General features: G+C 33.5%; 1 protein-coding gene across 1 annotated transcript in view; it reads left to right on the top strand.

Moving 5' to 3' along the window:
- Positions 1-2075: 2075 nt before the first annotated feature.
- Positions 2076-21473, top strand: part of LOC149577702 (uncharacterized) — a 98208-nt gene continuing 78810 nt past the window's right edge. Inside the window, exon 1 of the mRNA XM_089797443.1 lies at positions 2076-2135. Within this exon, the coding sequence (XP_089653569.1) occupies positions 2091-2135 (45 nt within the window). The 5' untranslated portion in view covers positions 2076-2090. The remainder of the gene's footprint in view (positions 2136-21473) is intronic.

Raw genomic sequence — 21473 nt, 5'->3', positions numbered from 1 at the left:
ACATTTAGACCAGTTTACTTTCAAGAAGAGTATAGCAAAGAAGCTCAAGCCTAGATTCTTTGGTCCATTCAAAGTGTCAAGGTGGGTTGGAGAAGTTGCCTATGAGCTTGTTTTACTAGCAATAGCAAGGTTCACAATGTGTTTCATGTATCTCTACTCAATAAAGCACTTGTTCATAATGTGATTCCCTCATCCGAGTTGCCACCATTGAATGAGCAAGGGAAGCTGATATTTTCCTAAAGGTCATCATTGATACCAAAGTCTTCATAAGAGGGCCATCAATTTTTTTTTAGTTAAATGAAGAAACTTGCTAGAAAAGGATGCCAAGTTGGAGAGTGCTTTGATTTTGCAACATCCAAAGTTGAGATTGTTTGAGGACATGCAATTCTAGGAAGGGCAAGTTGTAATGTCCCTTTCTTAGAAGATGAAGTTGGTGGACCCTTAGACTATTCAATGGCTTCTTGTAGGCTATTGAGTTAGGGGTAGGGAACCTTGGAGGCAATTTTGTGTTGTAGTTTTGATAATTGGTGATGGTAAGTTGAGCTCCCACAAGGATTATGTGTTGACTGCCCTTTTCTATAGCGATTTTTGGATAGTTTTCCAATACTTCCTATTTTTAGTTAGTTTCAAGGCCCATCAAGCCTAGTTGACAAGGTTTCTATATTTAGTATGGTCAGTGGGTTCAATTTTGATGGCTAACTCAATATTTTGCATGGTCTTGGGGCTTTAAATTAAATAGCAATAGTTTATTAACTAATAAAATTAAATTTCTAAATGTATTGTTATTTTAATTTCTTAATGAGGGACACCAAAGGGTTAGTTACAAAATTTAAACTAACTTTTAATATTGTGACCTTATATTCAATGGGACATTGGAGAATAAAAGGAAGTGAATTTTATTAAATAAAGTGTGCTTGGAAGAGTGGGTTGAACTTCTTGGAGGATAATATAATAAAGCACTTTCGGAATTCATTTGGCATGTTGAGTTTATAGTATTGAGTACTGATTTTTTGTAGATGAAATTGCTTCCCTTTGGTCAGTGAGGATGGGAATCCTTGTAGCTGACATTCTCCATGTTATTGGAAGACAATCTGGAGAATTAGTTGTTGTTTCCACTCAGGAAATGGACTTCATTGTGAATTAGTTTTTGGTGAAGAATTAATCTATAGCTTCTGTTTATTCTTGAAGATATGTTATCAGTCACAGATTTGAGTTTGTGGAAGGATTTGAAGTCAAATATCTCATTTAATGTGGGTTGTACTTCCTCAAGCTTTCCATACCTCTTCATGGGAGTCTAGGGTTTTGAGGGTTTTTATCTTGTTGTTCTGATGTGTTTAGGGTTTTCAAACCCTATTCTATCATCAACGTGGAATTTGGACGTGTAGGTCAAGCAAGACATCTCAATTTCCAGTGTCAGAGTGCTGATTTTCAAGCCAGTTCAGTTTAGTTCTATGCTACACTTTTCTAGGTGTGTTGGAATTAGAGATGTAATGACTATTTGTGAATTGGATTCTTGTTATTGTTGTGCAGTAAATTGTAGCTCCAAATCATAAATTAAATCTGGAATTTTCAGTAATCTTATGTCTCAATATTGTTCATTTTCTAAGTTTGTTAAAGTACCACTATATTATCTCTTTATCTACACTATCATTGTCATTTTCATATAGCAAAAACATTTCAAAAAACAATCAAAAAATGAGAAAGAAAGAAAGATCAAACATGGCTACATATTACACCCATTCTGATTAATTTAATGCTTTGTGTGTTTCTTAGATGTGAAGATTCTAAAACTGAGTCTTTGAACAGTGTGGAGATGGGCACCTTTTTTGTTTTCAATGTTTCAGGAAACATGTAGAAGAATACACATTTGGAGGTTTTCAAGCTCCTAATTCTTTATGTTGCCTAGATACTAATGGCTGTAAGGAGTTGTTTCCTTTGTCAGAGGTTTGTATGTATAACAAATACAAACATTATTTTCTCATCATAAAAAGAGAAAATCTAATATGGTCTAAAATTGATTATGAAGGGTGAATTTTTGTCTTTTAGATACAAAGAATTCTTCCAAATGATGTTTTTGAAAAATGTGAACGATGCTGGGCTCAACTGAAATTGATAGTGCCAAACTTAAAGATCTGGTATGTCTTATGATTTATTATATTGGATCATATGCAAAAGTTTGTGTGCTTTATCATTTATTTGACTTAGATTTTATGGTCTCCCTGTCATACAAGACTTGAAATTGACTGACCTTAGAAGTCAGTCACCTCTTCTTATATGACAAGGGCATGCCATAAGATTTGATTTAAAAGTGGTGTTTTGATTTAATAGCTCGTAGGAAATGCATTCTCAACCTAAAGGTATTAGATTGAGTTTAATTCTAGGATCTTCGTGACAACTAAGATCTGAGTTTGATTGTAATTAAAGGTTCTCCATCTCTTCTTCTATGGCGTAAAAGTTTATTTATTTGTATATTTTAAGCTTGATTTCTTGTAGGAGATAAATTTCAACTAAAAGGGTTTATATTATGTACAGAATTTTAAGGGAAAAATATTGTTCGATAATTGTTGTATATTTTTAATGTCTAAAAGTTGGGACTGTCTAAGGGATTTTTTGAAAATAGAAATTTGAGTGTTATTTTGTTATTTTGCATGAGTCATGCAATGTGTAAAACTGCTTTTGATGTCCATATTTATATTCGCACATTCTTAAGGGCAAGGTAAGAAATTCATATTAGTATTGGAAAAGTTGAGTTTTATACAATAGAGAAGAATGTGTGAAACCACTTTTGATGTCCATATTTATATCCATGCTTTCTTATGGGTGAGCTAAGAAATTCATATTAGTATGGAAAAGTTGAGTTATACAATAGAGAATTCTACATGCATTTTTTTTAATCCATAAGAGTTTTCCCAGGTAAAAATACTACATGTCATCTTTCGTTCTATTTGTTTTATCATTGTTCAGATTGTGTTTTCGAACAGGTTTATTAGATTTCTTTCTCTACAATTATAATAGATTAATGAATTTTTTTACGATTCCTGAAGTTTTTTGAAATTGCAAGTGTACATAATTATTATAGTGACCAGGGAAATAACTTACACAGAAGAAACGTCCTATTGATCTTTTTCGTTTTATTTATTTATTGTATTTATCTATCTATTTAGTTGAATCAGATTTCTTGGAAAAGATTAGAACTTATTCTACTATCACAAGTTTCAAGCCCTTTAAATTTCTAATAAACTCACAAAACCAATTCTTTGGAAGTATTTCTGTATTATTTTTTATATCACCTTGATTCTATTTTCTTTTACATCTTTGTGTTATAAATAATTAAGTTCTAAGCTGATATGGAGTTAAAAGTTTTTAATATGAAGTTCTTCATCAAACCCAGGTGTGGTTGAAACTTTTAGGAAGTTAGATTTTGTGTTCACTCTGGTTGATTATTTTTATGTGGATTTGCCTCTACAAATAACTTGCTCTATGTTCAAATTGCATTGTAACATGTCTATCATAGAGTATCTTTTATATACAAAATGTAGATACACTTTATATTATTTGTGTGTAGAATTGCCTTTACAAATAATTTGGTCTCTCATTAAATCTCATTGTGGGGTAGGGTATGTACGCCTTGTTTGTAGCACCAAGCGCCTCTCGAAAAAGAGTACGAGGTAGTCCCATATCACTGTCACCATATGTAAACCCAAAAACTATGGCATAGTGTCGTGGACTATAAAACCACCTTTCCTTTCCTTTTCCCATCATAGCATATTTCAAATAGAGTATTTTTTTATTTACAAAACATACAACACACTCATTATTTTCAAACATATTTCCATAACCTATGCACCTATTTCATTTGAGAAAGTTAGAAGACAAAAAATATTTTGGTTCTAAAGATTGTAAAGAAAAAGAAGTTATATAATCATCTGAAGTAGCAGAATGTCTGCTAGCATGCAGGGTCTTCTACTAAACTAGGTTTTAAAGACCACATGGGGTCTTACTAAAAATATATGCTAAAGACCATTACTTTTGTATCTTTTCATTTGCACCATACAAAACAACCTTTTTAGTAAATATAGATCTTTATGTTAAGGAAATAGGATCTTTATAGAGAAAAAATCAATGCACTTATATATCACACTTGGATAATCGTTATATCCATATATTACAGTTATACTGTAATGTTCAATATTCAAATCAAAATACAATGTAATGGTGATGATTTGTATCGGGTGACTGCTGGTAATCGCTATGCCCTTGATATTGATATGATTATTTTCAGTCACCGATAGCATTTACTAGTTATATACATGGAGAGTCAATATCCATGGAGGGACATGACTCTCCCATGGCATATGCCACGGAGAGTCATGGCATGTCCCTCCATGGGCTTGACTTTGGATATATTCATAAACACCAATCAATAACTACCAGTTAGTCCTTAATCTAAACTTTCAATGAAGATCGATTCAATCAGTATTATTACAATTAATTTGACCCATATATATATATATATATATATATATATATATATATATATATATATATATATATATCTGTGTGTGTGTGTGTGTGTGTGTATGTATGTATGTATGTATGTATGTATGTATGTATGTTAGTGAATATCAATATATATATATATATATATATATACAATTAACAACTTCAACCCGAATGAGACTATAATCTTAACGCTCCCTCTTAAAAGGAGGATTGAAGTTATCAGACTATTACTAAATTTATGAATAAGTTACATGTTAAGAGATTTCAATCTCAAGTTACAATTTAGTCATACCGAGTTTGTTCCTAAAGTATTCGATTTTCAACTTTGCAAGAGGCTTGGTGAAAATGTTTGCACTTTGTTCTTTAGTGATAATGTAGATGAACTTGATAACATCCCTATCTACCATGTCTCTTATATAATGGTAAGGAATCTCTATGTGCTTGGACCTGTTATGGAAAACTGAGTTAACTGATAGTTTAATACAATTTTGATTGTCACAGTAGATTATGGTGGGCTTTAGTTTTTCAAATAGTCCATATAAAAGTTTCTTTAGCCATACTACTTCACGTGCTCCCATAGAGGCAGCCATATATTTAGCTTCAGTGGAGCTCTAAGAAACTGCTAACTATTTTCTATTGAACTAGGATATCATAGCTAATCCAAGACTAAAACATCCTATAGTACTCTTACGATCAATAGAATTGCCTACCCAGTTTGAATCGAGATACCCTTGATGTTGTAACTCTATATTTGTATACTTCAGTCCAAGTCCAATTGTTCCTTGTAGATATCTTAAAATATGCTTGACAACCATTAGATAGATCTTCTTGGGTTTACACATGAAATGACTTAACACATTCGTAGCATAGTAGATATCTAGTCATATATTTACCAGGTACATAAGAGATCCAACAATTTGATGATAGTGAGTAGGGTCTATAGGTTCTAAATTTTCTACTTCACTTTTAAGCTTATGAAGGTTAGTTTCCATTAGAGTTGAAAGAGGCTTACAATCCATCATCTTGAATTTGGTCAATATATCAGTAGTGTATTTTCCTTGATTTAGGAAAATAAAGTTCTCTTTCTGCCATACTTCTAGACCCAAAAAATAATGTAGAAGTCCAAGATCCTTCATGTAAAATTCAGCTATGGTCTTGTTTGCATTTGACTATAAGGCAGACTGCACCTATTATCAATAAGTCATCTGCATAAAGAACAAGAACTAACATGTCATTGTTAGATATTTTGAAATATATGTTAGGATCAACTTCATTTTTTGAGTACCCTAACATGGAGAAATAGCTATCTATCCTCTCATACCAAGCCCTGGGAGCTTGCTTAAGACCATAGAGCTTGCTTTAGTTTGCATACATAAAGCTTCCTATCATGTGAGGTGAACCCTTTAGGTTGTTCTATATATATACTACCTCTTCAATGATGTTGTTCAAGAAGGTTGTCTTTACATCAATTTGATGTATTTTCCATCCTTTGGATGCAGCAATGACAATTATCGTTCTTACTGAAGTGTAATGTGCAACTAGAGAAAATGTTTCTTCATAATCAATTCCAACCTTTTGAGGAAAACCCCTTTCAAAAAATTTGGATTTTTTTTTTCAATGCTTTTGTTAGGTGCATACTTGATTTTAAACAGCCATTTTGAAGATACAATTGATTTGTCTTTAGGTCTAGGGACAATATCCCATACATCATTTTTTAGAATGGATTAATATTCCTCTACCATTGCATCTTTCCATGCTTGACATTTTAAAGCCTCCTCAAAATTAGTTGGTTCTATTTTTGTGAGTTTTGTTATTAAGGCAACATAGCATTTTTGATTTCTTGTTTTCTTATTTTCTCTAGAAACCTCATCTAGTTCTACATTGTTCTCTTCAATCATTTTCATGGCCCATAGTGGTCTTTTTTTGTGATTCAAGACTTCATCATTCTCAACATTAGATGTAGGCGTGCCTTTGTCTTTAGAAAAACTCTCCCTTAGATTTCCAGTTGAATCATCTTCTATAGTGTTCTCCCTCTAATTCTCAATGTCCTCGTCTTCGTTGTTTAAGCATGTTTTGAAAGCAATATCTTCGTCAAACTTAACATACCTACTAATTTCAACAGACTTTTGTCCTAGAATATATACTTTGTATCCCTTAGTTTTTCACTGTAGCCAATGAATATGCCTTTTTTTTTCTGGAAGTTTCTAATTTAGACCTTTTCTTTTTGGGAATGTGAATGTAGACTAGACAACCAAAAATTCTCATATGATTAAGATCTGGTTTTTTCTATGTGAAGGCTTCTTCAGGAGTTACATTTTCTAATGTTACATGAGGACTTCTGTTTTGAATGTATACTGCTGTACTTTCTGCTTTGGCCCAAAAAGACATAGGGAGATTTTGGTCATGAATCATGGCTTTTGCAGCTTCTATAATAGTTCTATTTTTATTTTTTCGCAACCCCATTTTGTTGAGGATTATAAGATGCTGTAGTCTCCCTCTTAGTTTCGATAGAAATACATAATTCTTTGAAGATGTCAAATGTTTATTCACCTCCATTATTTGATCTTAATGTTTTTCTTTTCTTTGCAGTGTGATTTTCCACAAGGGCTCTAAATTCTTTGAAATTTTGTAAAACTTCATTAGATTCTTTAGGTTTTAGAAAGTATATCCATGTTTTTTTAGAGTAACCATCAATGAAAGTCACATAGTACAATAATCTCCCTAGTGAAGGCGTTGTCATGGGTCCACACAAATCAATGTGAACAAGTTCTAGTACAATTTTTGACTTGTATTTATGTAGTGACCCATACCAATACTATAATAAATTCAATCGGTATTGTACTGTCTCGAATCCAATTTTTTCATTTTCCCTTTTAAATGCACATCTCAGAGAATGAACCCATTTAACAAATAACCAGCAATATGAATAACAAATGAAATTCGAGATAGGTATTTACTCAAACTCACTCTTAAATAACACACTCAGCATACATCCACATGCAGATGAAAATAAGAACAACAAATAAATCTGAAGCTCTCTCCAATAAATCTGTCTTTTCAAAAATGATACTAAAGACTCAAGCATAAGGAAAATGCGGTACAAATCAAAGTACTAAACCAAAAACCTTCCAATCAGTCTAGAAGCATGTTATTGTCTTACTCATCAGCACTATAATAACCAACAACTTCTAAGTAACTTCTAAATCATTATTGTATTATACAACAGCAATACAATAACCATCCAACTACAATCCAATTTTATACATAGATTATACAGTCAGATTGGAAAACAAAGAACCTGTAAGCTCAATGAGACACCTATGTCGATATCTCCATGGACAATGGGTTTGCATCCATTACCTACCTACACGAGGGGCTATGTCCTCACACAGGTTGAAAGCTCAAGTTTTCTAAATGACTCACAAGAGAGAATTGAAAGCCAAAATAATAAATCAAGCATACCCAAAAGAATGAGTCTCATCTCCTTTTATCCTCACAACAGCGACTCTTCAAATTTTCCCTAATAAATCATCATATTCCTCCTTGTCCTCTTGTGACCACATGAGATATTAATTTGACCTTTAATAATAAATCTCCAGGTAACATAGTCAAATTTAATATTGAGAATTCGTTCGTTCTTAATAATTCTAATGTTCCCAAAGAAGGGACATTACAATTTACTTAAAGGAAAATATCCTTTCTTATTTTTTCCTAGGGCACACCCTTTACAAATACTAATGTGATCAAATTTGAGATTAGGTATGCCTACAGTGATTTTCCCTATGGTAGGAAGAACGCTAAAGCCAAGGTGCCCTAATCTTCTATGCCAAAGTTCATTTGAGCTATGGACTCCATGATTTAGTGCTTGTTTTTCTTTAATACTTCATCTGTACAAGCTTCCATCTCTTGATACTATACTAATGGCATTCTTTATGTTGGAACTTTTAGGTCAAAGTAACACTTTATCCTCATTGAAGATGACATGGTATCCCTGGTCAGCTAGACCTGAAATGGAGATTAAGTTTCTTTTTATCCTGGTACAAATAGGACATCTTTTAATTGGATATTTTCTCCTATTTTTATTTGTAAGGAGCAGGTCCCAATTCCTTTTACTAGATAAGTAGAATTATCTCCAATTGTGACTTCTTCTATGCAATACTCTTTGAATGTCTCAAATTGATTTTTGAATCCAGTTATATGTCTTCAAGCTCTGCTATCAATTATCCAAGTATTATTACTTGTGTTTAATTCACTTGACAAGGCTAAATAGAATAGAGGATTTTTCACTTCATGAGATTCAGCTAGGGTAGCTTGATTTTCCTTTCTTTTTGGACAAAATCTTTGAATGTGAGCAAACTTATCACATTAATAGCACTGTACTTTAGATAGATCTCTTTCCTTGTGATTTTGAGAATTATTTCCTCTCTTTGGTTTGAACTTCCTCTTCTTTCCTTTGTTTCTAGAGTTTTTATGTAGTGATTGGATCTCTCCTTCCTTATTTGTGCAGATTCCTCTTGATAGTAGTCGTGATTCCTCTTTAGTGCATTCGTTCTTTAGTTGATCAAAATTTTGAAGTGAAGGTGTTGATGTCAGTTTTGTACCACTACATAACATATAGCAATTGAACACTTTATATGGGATATCAAACACTCAATTCCTCTCTTGAAAAGTTTTACTCATGAAGACATGAGAATATAGTTCCTTACACCTGTGGATACTAACTCAGTTATATCGATGTGATTTGTTAGTAATCACGTACGTGGCCTTACATTATTCATTCAAGGATGACTTGGATTTTGGGATGGTGATGATGATTTTGTATGAATGCCAGATGATGTTGATGGTGGCGGTGATGGTGGAGGGTGTAGTGCCAAATAGTGTTGATTGCACAAGGAGACAATAATGCTTCTAATGACTTTTACTTTCCTAACTTTCTAGAATGAAATCTAGCTACTCAACTACTTGCTATTCTACTACTACTCCTATGAATGAAAAGATTAGCAAATGGATGGAGATTGAATCTAATGAAATTTTACCAGTGGCTCTACCTCCATAGATGCAATGATTCAAAGGGAAATGGACTAGTTTACGACACAAGGCTTCCTAACAAGCCACTAGGATGCTAGTGGCCTAGTTTATAAATCCTTATCAAACATCCACTAATGTTACCATGCAATTATCCATCTACTCTTAACAACTTTCTCAAAGTGAAATCTACTTTAACAACTTTTAAAGGAAATCTAGCATTAACTATTTGGAAGTAGAAACCATGCAATAACACCAAATGTTCTTAATCACCATGCAAGTGACAAGAATGATAAAGAGAAGCAATTTTGGCATTATCTTAGCAACAATTTCTCTTTACAAATGAGAGCAAATGGCCTTATATAGAGGCCAAAATTTACAACTGATGGTAGAGATAAAGAGGCAAAACCAATGATCTAGATTGGATCCTAGAAACCCTAATTAGGGTTTCCACCCATCGGCCAATGAGAAGATGCCACCTCATCAATGGACCAATGCAAAAAAAGGAAAAGTGGCAACCAATGAGAAGGCACCAAAATGGTAGCCAATCAAAATCAGACACCTATCCTACCTAAGAAGAAGGAGAAATTGCCACTTGGGCTTACATCAAATGATCTTCTAATATAGTTCTACCGCTTTCTTTCGTCCTTTTAGCCAAAGCAATGAACTTGGCTAGCTTGTTGTTGAGTTCCTTCATGGGAGAGCACATTGTGTGTTTCATCTTGATATCAACTGAATTCATCATGTTGCTCATTGCTTGCAATGTTTTTTCATGATCCTTCTCATATTCTTTCACGTATTGGATAAAGGCATTGAGGGAGGCAAGGGTGCCCAAATGTTTCTTCTTGATGGCAGCCTTCCCCAACTTATCTAATCTTGATCCAAATTCTGTCTCATTGACGTTCTCCTCTTGTCCACATGAATTATCCCTTTGGTCTCTAGCCTTAAATATTTTCAAATCACCTCCTCCAAATTTTCTCTTCCTTGAAATTCACTCTTCCTTGAGATTCACTTTTCAATTTTCACCGCCTCCAAATCAAATAAAAGAGGTAGGCTCCATATGGAATTTCTTTTTATTTTGCATGATCCCAAGTTGCAATTCTAAATTCTCGCTTATGATCCTAGCCCAATCAAATCTTCTCTTTCCTTTTTCAATTTCATCAATAAAGTACATTCAATTTTTTGAGTTGGATACCTTGAGCTAGGCCCATGATCCTATTGAGAAGCATAATGAGATTGCCATACTTTGATTTGAAATTTGACACGGTGAACCTTGATGATCCGGTAACTCCCTTCTTGCCTTCGTGCAACCAATCTTGCTTTAGAGGAATGAAATAAGCCTCCTGGTTATCTTAAAATAACTTAGCTGCCTAATCCATCATTACCATTGTCATGCCTTTGTACCGAGGGATATTAAATGCTTCTTTGATCACTTTTCTACCAATTTTGTCTAACACTCTCTTCCCTTCATCAAAAATGATGGAATTACTAACCAAAGAAAACTATGATGCACATTCTATTACCAATTTTGGACAAGGCAAGGTAGGAGGGAAGGCCGCTGTGTGTAATATTCCACTTTTGTAGATCTTCTTTGCCATCGGGGATTGCCCTTCCTTTAGTCTATCCTTTAGCTATATCATGTTTATTAGGTCAATATTGGTATCACTTATTCACCTCACTTTCAAAAAGGTGGTCTTAGGCATCATGTTTTTCTTGTCTTTCTTGGTATTCGTTCCCTTGGGATTCTTGCTTGCACTAACATCTACCATCCTAAACACTTATTTCTGCCCCTTCATTCTAAGTGATATGGACTACCCTTATCAATCTCCAACTTTCTTTCTATCAATGGAATCTAGCTTATTTCCACCTTGCCATGTCCTATCTCTACACTTATCAATCTCCAACCTTCAACCTAGGGATGGGACTACCACTTATTTCTGCCTCTGTGTTATATTAGGATGGACTACACTTATATCTCCCAACTTCAACCTAGGGTGGTCTAGCTTATTTCTACCTCGTCAAGTGTCCTATCATGAAATCTACACTTATCTCTCCAAACTTCAACCCATCAATGGGATGATGAACTGGTGGATGATGAATGCAAGAAGAACATAAGGGAAATGAAACCAAGCAAGAAAAAGGAGTAGAGTTTGCCTTTGAACCAATCTTCACCTCTACAATGAGTATAATTTTACCTTAAATTTGTCTTTACCAATAACTGGGCCCTCTTCAGGTTCAGATTAGATCTCAAAAATTTCAAGCCTCCTTGCAAATAATGATGCCCTAGCAAAAATCCAAACTTTGACTTCCTTGAAATTGCCCACTTTTGCCAAAAAATTTAACCTTGGATCACATAGCTTCCTCACCAACAAAATCACCCAAATCTAGTAATTGAAATCACAGCCTTAGGAAAGAAAATTAGACCTCAACAAAAAATCATGTAGGTAAGAAAAATTCAGATCTATTCCAAAATTTGACCTAGGGTAGAAATTTTCCCAAGATAGAAGAAGAAAATGCCACCAAGCAAGAAAAAATTTGCCCAAAAATTGCTTAAATCTGCAAGTTGCCCTTCTAGAGAAAAATCGCTCTCAACACATAAGGAGAAAGAAGATGGAATGAGGAAATGCGAGAGGGGGTGGGGGGGGGTGGGTTATACCAAAATTTCCATGTCACTCCAAGCTGGCCGACTTGCCTTGGAGGAAAGAAAAATTAAATTAGTGTCTTTATTAATGGCCCAGATTTAAATGCATCATTAAAATTACCTAGCTCAAAGTGAAAGTAGCCCATTTAATTGCTGGTTGTGATTAAAAATTGCAAAATAAAAGAATGAAAGCCTAGGAGATGCCAAAATTTTCATTTAAAAATGTTTTAGCAATTAACATATCATTAAAATTGAATTTAGCAAGGCAAAATCAATTTTCAATTTTAATTTACCAATTTCCTTTAATATTTAAGAATCTCTTAAGCAATATTTCAACCAATTTAATGAGATTTTGAAATTTAATCCAATTTTTCAATTTTAATTTTGCTATCAAAATTTTCATTTTTCACAAAAAATTTCACGATTTTCTGAAATGATTAAATTTAACAAATTCATTTTGAAAATGTTCAAGCTTAGACAATTATTTCAAATTTTCAAAATCTATCTAAGTCCAAAATTGTGCAAATTTATCCTGTCAAATATTGTTCTAACCATTGAAAAAAAATGTTTTTTAAAATTTGTCTGGCCTAAGGATAAAATTACATGTTCCAAAAAATCAAGTTTTGCACCGGGTGAAAAAAAGAAATCACATCAAATCTCTCCTTGCCCAAAGGCATCCAAAGTATAAAATTTTCAAATTGAAAACTTTTGGATAATTCTAAAAAATTTGCTAAGGCAATCGAAAAAAATGGAGTCCCTAAAATTTTGGGGTGATGGTGTGAAAACCTCACAACAGAAGGGAGACTTACACATTGGATGAATGCTTCCCATGATATAGGTAGTCCTCTTAGAGCAATTAGGGAAAGTTCTGAGTCGTCTGCATTGTTTCCAATGGTGGCAAGTTGATCCTTTATTTCAAAAATTCTTAAGAAATAAGTCATTATTGCCTCTCCTTTATTTATTTTTATATATCTTTTATAGTTTTAAATACTTCATAAGTTGTTTTCAATCTTTCTATTGAAGGGAGAATATGATCTCTAATGGCATTGATTATTATCTTCTTGGCTTTTTTGTTACGTCTATTCCAAGTTGTCCATTTAGGTTCTTCTTCAGGAATCTTTAGATCTTTTTCTATGAGGAATTCTAGCTCAAGTTCTTCAAGTAAGGCTATAATCCATATTTTCCATGAGGAGAAATTTCCAGCGCTTTCCAATCTATCTTCTACTTTGATCCCATTCACCATCTTAGTCTTAATTTACTCTGATTGATATGATAAGAGAAAATCTTATTTTGATTTGTTTCCAATGATTTTCCTCTAACTAGGCTCTAATACCATGTTAATGAAATAGGATCTTTATAGAGAAAAAATCAATGCACTTGTATGTCATATTTGGATAATTGTTATATATCTATATATTACAATCATAATGTAATGTTCAATATTCAAATCAGAATATGATGTAATGGTGATGACTTGTATTAGGTTCGTTATTCCCTTGATATTGATATGATTATCCTCAGTCACTAATAGCATTTACTAGTTATATACATGGAGAGTCAATGTCCATGAAGGGACATGACTCTCCTATGGCATATGCCACAAAGAGCCATGGCCCTTCGTGGGCTTGACATTGGATATTCATAAACACTGATCAATAACTATCGGTTAGTCCTTAACCTAAACTTCTAGTAAAGATTTGATTCCATCAATATTATTACAATTAATTTGATCCATATATATATGTATGTTAGTGAATATATATATATATACATATATATGTATATATGTATGCATATTTATATTATTTCTCAAATACACACACACACACATATATAGTAATAGTCTGATAACTTCAATCCGAATGAGACTATAATCTTAACACTTTATGCCATGGTTGTAAAACTTGCTAAAGCCAAAAAGTTTCCAAGGCTTGAAAAAAAAATTGCGAAAAAATCCTATGAGGGATGAGCATGAAGAACAAGAATATGATGCTAAAGCACACAAGAATCCTCATGGAGAGGATGAAAGTGAGTTAGATCCTATAGAGAGAAGGATGGCAATTTTGTTGAAAGCAATCCAAGGTGGTGGAAGCAAGACAATCATTGGTTTTCCTATCTGCCCCTGAAAACTACTTGTATGAGGAGATGAGTTAAGAGAAGAAGGTCAAATTTGCCAAAAAAATGTTAAGAGGAATGAAATTGACGTAGTGGAGTAGTGTACAAGCTGCATAGAAGATTTGTAGGAGTGGAACAAAGATCACCAAAATGGTGGCCATGATCAAGGATCAACTTCTACCATCACATTATGGAATTGAAACAAAGAGGCTAAGGCAAAACTTGAAGAAAAAATACCTTGATGCGATGACATATACTGAACAATGCTACAAGTTGAGAATACGAGGTGGATTGGAGGATGAGGATGAGAAGGTTGCAAGGTATCTTAATGGTCTTAGATATAACTTGCAAGATGAGATTGGTTTGAGTGTTCCAAAGACACTTGGGAAATATTTTCAATTGGCTATTGCTGGCTATATATTTTGTCAGTGGCTATAGAGACACTACTTATAAAATGGGATATTTAGACACAATGTATGTGAAATAATCTCTCATCTGTACTTAGGGGAGACACCCTTCTTATAGCTACTAACTCAACTGGAGCTTAACAAGAAACTTCTAATTTAATCTAAAATTGGGTGTTTCACAAATCACTTCTTCTTTCTTCAGGAAGGATTTCACTTTCATAAAAATGTACTTTGTAAATTGATGACCATTTACAATTTCACTTCTAAGTACTAATTGGAGCAATAATACTAATAAACTTAAAATTAACCAAAAGATTAATTGTTAAGCGTACTAGTTGTCTGTAGACTAAGGAATATATATAAGCTCACAAACTTATACATTGTCCTGAAGTGTTCTAAACTATGAAGCAACAATATGATAAGCACAAATACTAAATACATGAAACTTTGTTTCTACTTCTAAAATCACTATGAACCACATCTCAAAGTCTATGCATTCATTTTTAACTAGCTCGGATTGACAATTATAGCACAAAGTCTATACAAAATCTGATTCAAGACTCTTTACAACAGCATAAAGAATTTCACAAGTTGCCTCAACTCAAAGATTGAAAGTGCTCTCTTTTTGTTCACTCAAAAATCAACTTGCACAAATGAAAGAAAAGTTTGAACTTTTACAATTTCACCAGAGTTTTCATGCAATGCATAACAATAAAAATCTACAAAGAGACCTCTTGTATTTATAGGAGAGAGTCCATGAGATAAACATGGAAAACTAACTACCTAGGGTTGACTTATTCAACATTATAGTCCTGTGTAATGTGATTACATGTAGCAAAATATGTATTTGAAAACTTTTACTTTACATGTGATATTGCACATGTAGTTGCAATTTTATGCTTTACATGTGGAAAATAAACTAAATGTCTGACAAGACATGACTCCTATTACATTAACCTTTATCAAAGAGGTCTTCCTGTCACCAGATTGCCAAGTGTTGGAATTCTTCAAATTTATACATGGGTGGGCACAACTGCAAAAAACATCACTTTGACCTCTACATTTGCTGACATCAACAAATCATTGAGTGTTATCATCCATGAGTAAAAAACTGCTCACAATCCCTCTTTGGTCTTGCTACACCTTGCTTGGCATTGTCACGACCCCTTTATAGTTTTTGTTTAACTCCTAAAATACTCAATGATGATTTAACAAGTGTGACATGTTACATTCACATCATTTGGTCTTACATAATGTTAATTGCTTAAAGGAAATCTATTTTAATATTTCATGAATATGTAATTTATATTTTTTTTCAAGGTTATTTAAATATTTTGTGATTATTTAATTTGATCTCTTAATTATCTAGCAAATTTTTTTTGTCTAAGTTGATTTTAACTTCTTAAAAGTTATCTATTTAATTATCATACGATTATTTAATTATAGTTGATTGTTAAAAGTTCTTAAACATTATTTGTATTTATTAATTCCTCTATTAGTTATTTAATAAATATAAACAAACTTAATTATTCTTGCAATAGCATTAATTTATAAGATTAAATGTTCACTAGATATTTTAAACATGAGAATTTAATTATTAAAACTTTACTAGAATGTTCACCAAATATTTTGGGCATGAGAATTCAACTATTAAAACTTGACTAGCCATATAGCCAAGAGGAAGAAAATAAAAAAATAAAAAAATATTACATCTCATGGTTTTAATAATAATTCCATGTAACACAATATATATACACAACTGATAAAAAGGTGCTCGTGTTGCCCAAGCAAATAAATACAAACAAAAACTATATGAATAACAAAAATAAAATTGGAGGAGAATTTGCAGTGCATGGGAAATGCATCTAGCTCTGAATGGAGAAGTCATGTTAGGCAAAGATGTGGCTGGAGGAGAAGAGTCCATAAGCTGACATAAACCTTGCTAGGAACAAGCTTTGTGGGCTTAATCTCCATATCATATTCTTGGATCGTAGTGATCTGATTTCCTCTTTTGGTACCAAAACCCTATTGTGTCAAGATTGTCTTGATTGTTGTGTAAATTCAAAACATAGAACCTGAAATGCTTTACTGCCTTGACAACAACAAATGCATGCTTTTCCATTTGATTGTACTCCAACTCAGGAGATTTCAATAGGCAGCTCATAAATGAGATAGGAGATTCAACTCCCTTGTCATTCCTTTGCATTAGGATTGTAGACATCATATGCTTAGAAGCATAACTATACATGATGAAATTATGTGTGTAATCTGGGAGACTAACACTGGAGCTTGTTGAATTACTTCTTTGATCTCCGTAAATGTTGTTTTTTTCTTTTTGAGCTCCATTGGAAGACATTTTTACCTTTCTTCGTATCCACGATATGATGAGTCTTCTTAGCAAAGCCAAGAACAAACCTTCACAAGAGATTTACCTTTTTGAGGAATGAGTGAACAATTGTTTTACTTGAGGGCAGCAAAAGACTTTGGGTTAATTTTACTCTTTCAGGATTGATCTTTATACCCTCAGACACGATATGTCCCAAAAGCTTCACTTCAATCATGCCAAAAAATGACTTCTTGGTGTTAAGAGAAACACCATGTTACTTACATCTTTCTAGAACTTGCTAAAGATGATAGAAATCATCTTGCTATTTTTTTGGAAAATATAGCCAAGCCATCTAAATACACAACAATGTAATCATCTATGATTTCTCAGAAGGCAAGGTTCATTTCCTATTGAAAAGTCGAACTTGCATTGATGAGTCTAAGAGGTCTTCTACGACATGCAAAAGCACCCCATGGCATTGTGAGTGAGGTCTTTTGTTGATCCTCTTCACAAACTTGAATTTGATTGTAGCCAAAGAATCTATCAAGCATGGAAAACATTTCAGTTCCTATCATCATTTGCAAAACTTGGTCCATTACCAACAATGGCTAATTCTCTTTTAGTGACAACTAATTGAGATTTATGAAATCCACACATATGCAAATTTCTCCATTCTTTTAATGCTCTGGGACTATGTTTGCTATCCATGTTGAATGATGAATAGGAAAGATAATACGTGCATCTAACATCTTCTGACTTTTAGAGAGTATTTTCCTTGAAATCTTTGGATTATATTGCCTCTTCTATTGTCGGAATGGAATGACATCAAGCTTAACGGGAATTTTATGTTGTACCACCTTTGAGCGAAACGATCTGAGGTCATCATACGAGTATGCCAAGACATCCATGTATTGACATAACAACAAGATGAACTTCTCCCTTTCCTCTAGAGTGCAACATTTTCCAATGTTTACCATTTTCGGATCAACTTTTGATCTGAGATTGTATTTCTCATATTCCATAGTAGAGGTGGTCCTTGATTTTTGTTGTTCTTTAACATATCTGTCATGCTTGGAAAATAATTTCTCTAAAGAAACTAAACCTTTAGGAACTTTATTTCCCTTGAACTGAATGAAAGCTTCTCCAATTTCAGGATCAATATCTAGGACTGATTCACTAGATGATGACTCATTGCCCTCAAAGTAGAGCTCATCAAAATTATCCTTTGATTCAAGGAAATTGATGATTTTCTTGTTGTCTTTAAACACTTGTTAGGGGTCTGAATTTTTTGGAACATTTGATCGAAAAACCATCTCAATCTGATATAGATGATCAATGAAATCCTTGTGAGGAATCAACAAGCTAGCTGACATAGCAAGAGAATCAGCTTTGTCATTGTACTCCCTTGGGACTACAGACATGTTGAAAGCCTCAAATGGTTCGATGCAATCCCATACCAAGTTGCAGTAATGTCTTAGCCTTTCATTTCTTGCTTGGTATTGATTACGCACTTGGCACACCACTAAGTCAAGTCACCTCGGGCATGTAAATTTATGATTCCCTTCATGTGCGCCATTTCAATACCTAATAACAAGTATTCATATTTGGTTGTGTTGTTGGTATAGTTGAATTTTAATTTGAAGGAAAAGGGAAAGACCCACCTTTCAAAGATATTAAAACTATCCCCATACCAGATGCCAAAGATGCATAGTTCCCATCAAAATCCAACATCCAAACATCATTAGAAGTACTAGTACTTTCTTCTATAGATTTTTGGGTATGACTTGTAGCTTTTTCAACTATGGTGGAAGATTTAGCTTCAACTATGATGAAAGATTCATTAGAACTGAGTTTTGTCTCTTCATCGTTACTTATATCAACAAATCTATTAGCATTAGAGGGACATGAAGAACCTTCTAATCCATCTATCCAGTCTTGTGCAAATTTTGAAGTTTCGTTATTATGAAGGTAGTAATTTCCTATTCCTACTGACTCAAAAAAAATTGAGCATAAGGGTCATCGAGCTTAGCTACTGAATACTTGGTCTCCTTCTCAGGAAGCAACTTCTACATAACACTTTTAACAAGTATTCTTTCTTTTGACAGGTCCATATTGAGTCTGCCCCCTACATCCTTACAAAAGATATGCCAAATTAACATTCCCTAGGAAGTAGGGACGTCTGTGACCAAGATGGTCATCTTAATTTTCTTGTCTGGGAAGGATGCAAATGCAAACTACACATCCTTTATTTGCCCTTGAGAGGCCCTTGTTATTCTCCATAGAACAACAGTTTCCAAAAGTTTGTTAGAGTAAGGCCCAACACATTTGCCACTTTGGCTGACATGATGTTATTAAAGGCACCAAAATCAATGATACAATTGCTAAGATTGAAACAATTTATCAACAAGAAAATATAGAAAGGCTCTATTTTCCTAGAATGGATGATGGAATAGTAACTAGGTTATTGGGTAGATTTTTAGGTTCTAGAACAGCAATAAGAATTTGTGTGGGTTGGGATTCCTTAATGAACTTAGTAAGCCTTTCTAGCTGATTAGGATACGCTTGAAGGTATTCCATCTCAGATATCTAGATATTAGTCTTTTTGGCATGATCTACAATGTCAAAATCTTGGAAAGAACTTCCCAAAGAAGATGAGAAACTTTCAGCTTGGGGTTTTGGATTTAACATACTAGGTTTGGGAAGGATAGGCAATGGTGTTCCCCTTTTTGCAATGGTGATAGGCTGTTACACACCATCTTTTACTTTTGCCAGCTCATCTCTTTGAGGAGATAACTGTATTTGGGAATACCTCATAACTGCATATGCTTGACCAAAATCCTCCTTAGGATCCATGTCATTGTACCGTACATACCCAATGCTAGAGTAGCCAGCTGCTCCATCACTTTCATTGTATAGGGCAGCAATGCCCTTTGTTTGATAATCTTTTGGTTAGGTATCTGCTTGATTGTTTTCAAAGTGTAATATCCCTTATCATTCGGATCTCAAATTGTTGATTTGTAGGTCAAGGAAAATTGTCAAACACTTCCAATACGATCTCTATGCTTGTTGTTTCTGAGTTTCAGATTGATTATGCTTGATTGAAATGATATCAAAGGGAATCTAAAAGCCTATAATTGATTACTACTATATCAAAGAAAAGAACTAAATGCATATGCAATTCTCTTTTGGCTTTTCAAATTCATATAGATGAATTTTAAATTAAAAATGTACACTTACAGCCAATTGGTATTTTTCCAAACACTTGGCATGCATAATATTATGTCAATCATGGAAGATATAAATATGCACATTACATCAAATATATAGACCTGCAACTTATCACTCCTCTAGTGACATATTTTCTAATTCAATGCTTAACATAATATTCCAATGCTCTTTGCTTTGCAACCCCAAAAAATTGAGTAGAAATGACATTATAAATCTGATATAAAATGTGCATCTACAGCTACTTATGACAGCCACCTTTACAATGTCAAATGACCAAATTTAAATGATGCAAATTGATTGTAGAACCTAATATACAAATCACCCAATGAAGGATATGAAATTGCAATCATAATCAAGCCAAGTATTTTAGCGCGGGTACTATTCATGGCACTGTAAAAGCTAGCAATAAATGTATTCTCCAATTTAAGCACAAATAGAACTCTAGAATGAAGCTCTTCTAAATGTTAAATTCAGTGGATATTTCACCACCTCAAGGTTGCAACACTGAAGAATTGACACTCTCCAATGGCTAAGTAAAATCAGAAACCCTTAGTTTCTTCTCTCAAGTTGATATCAAATGCAATTGGCAATAATCAGATGCCTAACAATGAAGCTCTTGCCTCTATTCATTCTTTTCCTTCACCCTTCTAGAAGGAAATAAAATATTATTTCATTGCACTCTCTAGAAGCTTCTCCCTTTCTAATACAATAATTAGTTATGCTTCTAGAAAATGCACTCTCTAGAAGCTTCCCCTTTTCCAATATAATAATTAGTTGTGCTTCTAGAAAATTAAATTAATTAAATATAAATTCACCTTTAGATTTATTTATTTATTGACTTTAATTTAATTTATTTCTCATTATTTCTCCACTTAGCCTTCAGAGAACAAGAAATTAAGAACTCCATTGAGGGTCTAAAAGATGGGGGACATTACAAAAAGTAACCTGTGGCCTGGTTACCTAGCAGGGCTTCAAGTGCAAGCCTCTCTGGAGGAGGGGGAAGCTTCACTTGATTTCTTGTTGCATAGTTATGAACAATATTAGGATACATCCTCCTTGGGATGTCCTTGCGAGTTTTGCTGGCCATAATAAGATGATTCTCTTTTTCTATTGCCAAAGTTTTAGCATTAGCTAGATTTGTAGGAACAACTCTTCTCAACAAGAGGCTAACTTCTGGAAGGTGAGTATTAATGAAGTATTTGAGATTTTGAAGAGTGGGTTGAGAAGA

The sequence above is a fragment of the Cupressus sempervirens genome, chromosome 1 (genome assembly GCF_028749045.1).
Source record: "Cupressus sempervirens isolate cs-2001-9-10 chromosome 1, ASM2874904v1, whole genome shotgun sequence".
Taxonomy (NCBI): Eukaryota; Viridiplantae; Streptophyta; class Pinopsida; order Cupressales; family Cupressaceae; genus Cupressus; species Cupressus sempervirens.
This window is presented reverse-complemented; position numbering and strand designations above follow the sequence as displayed.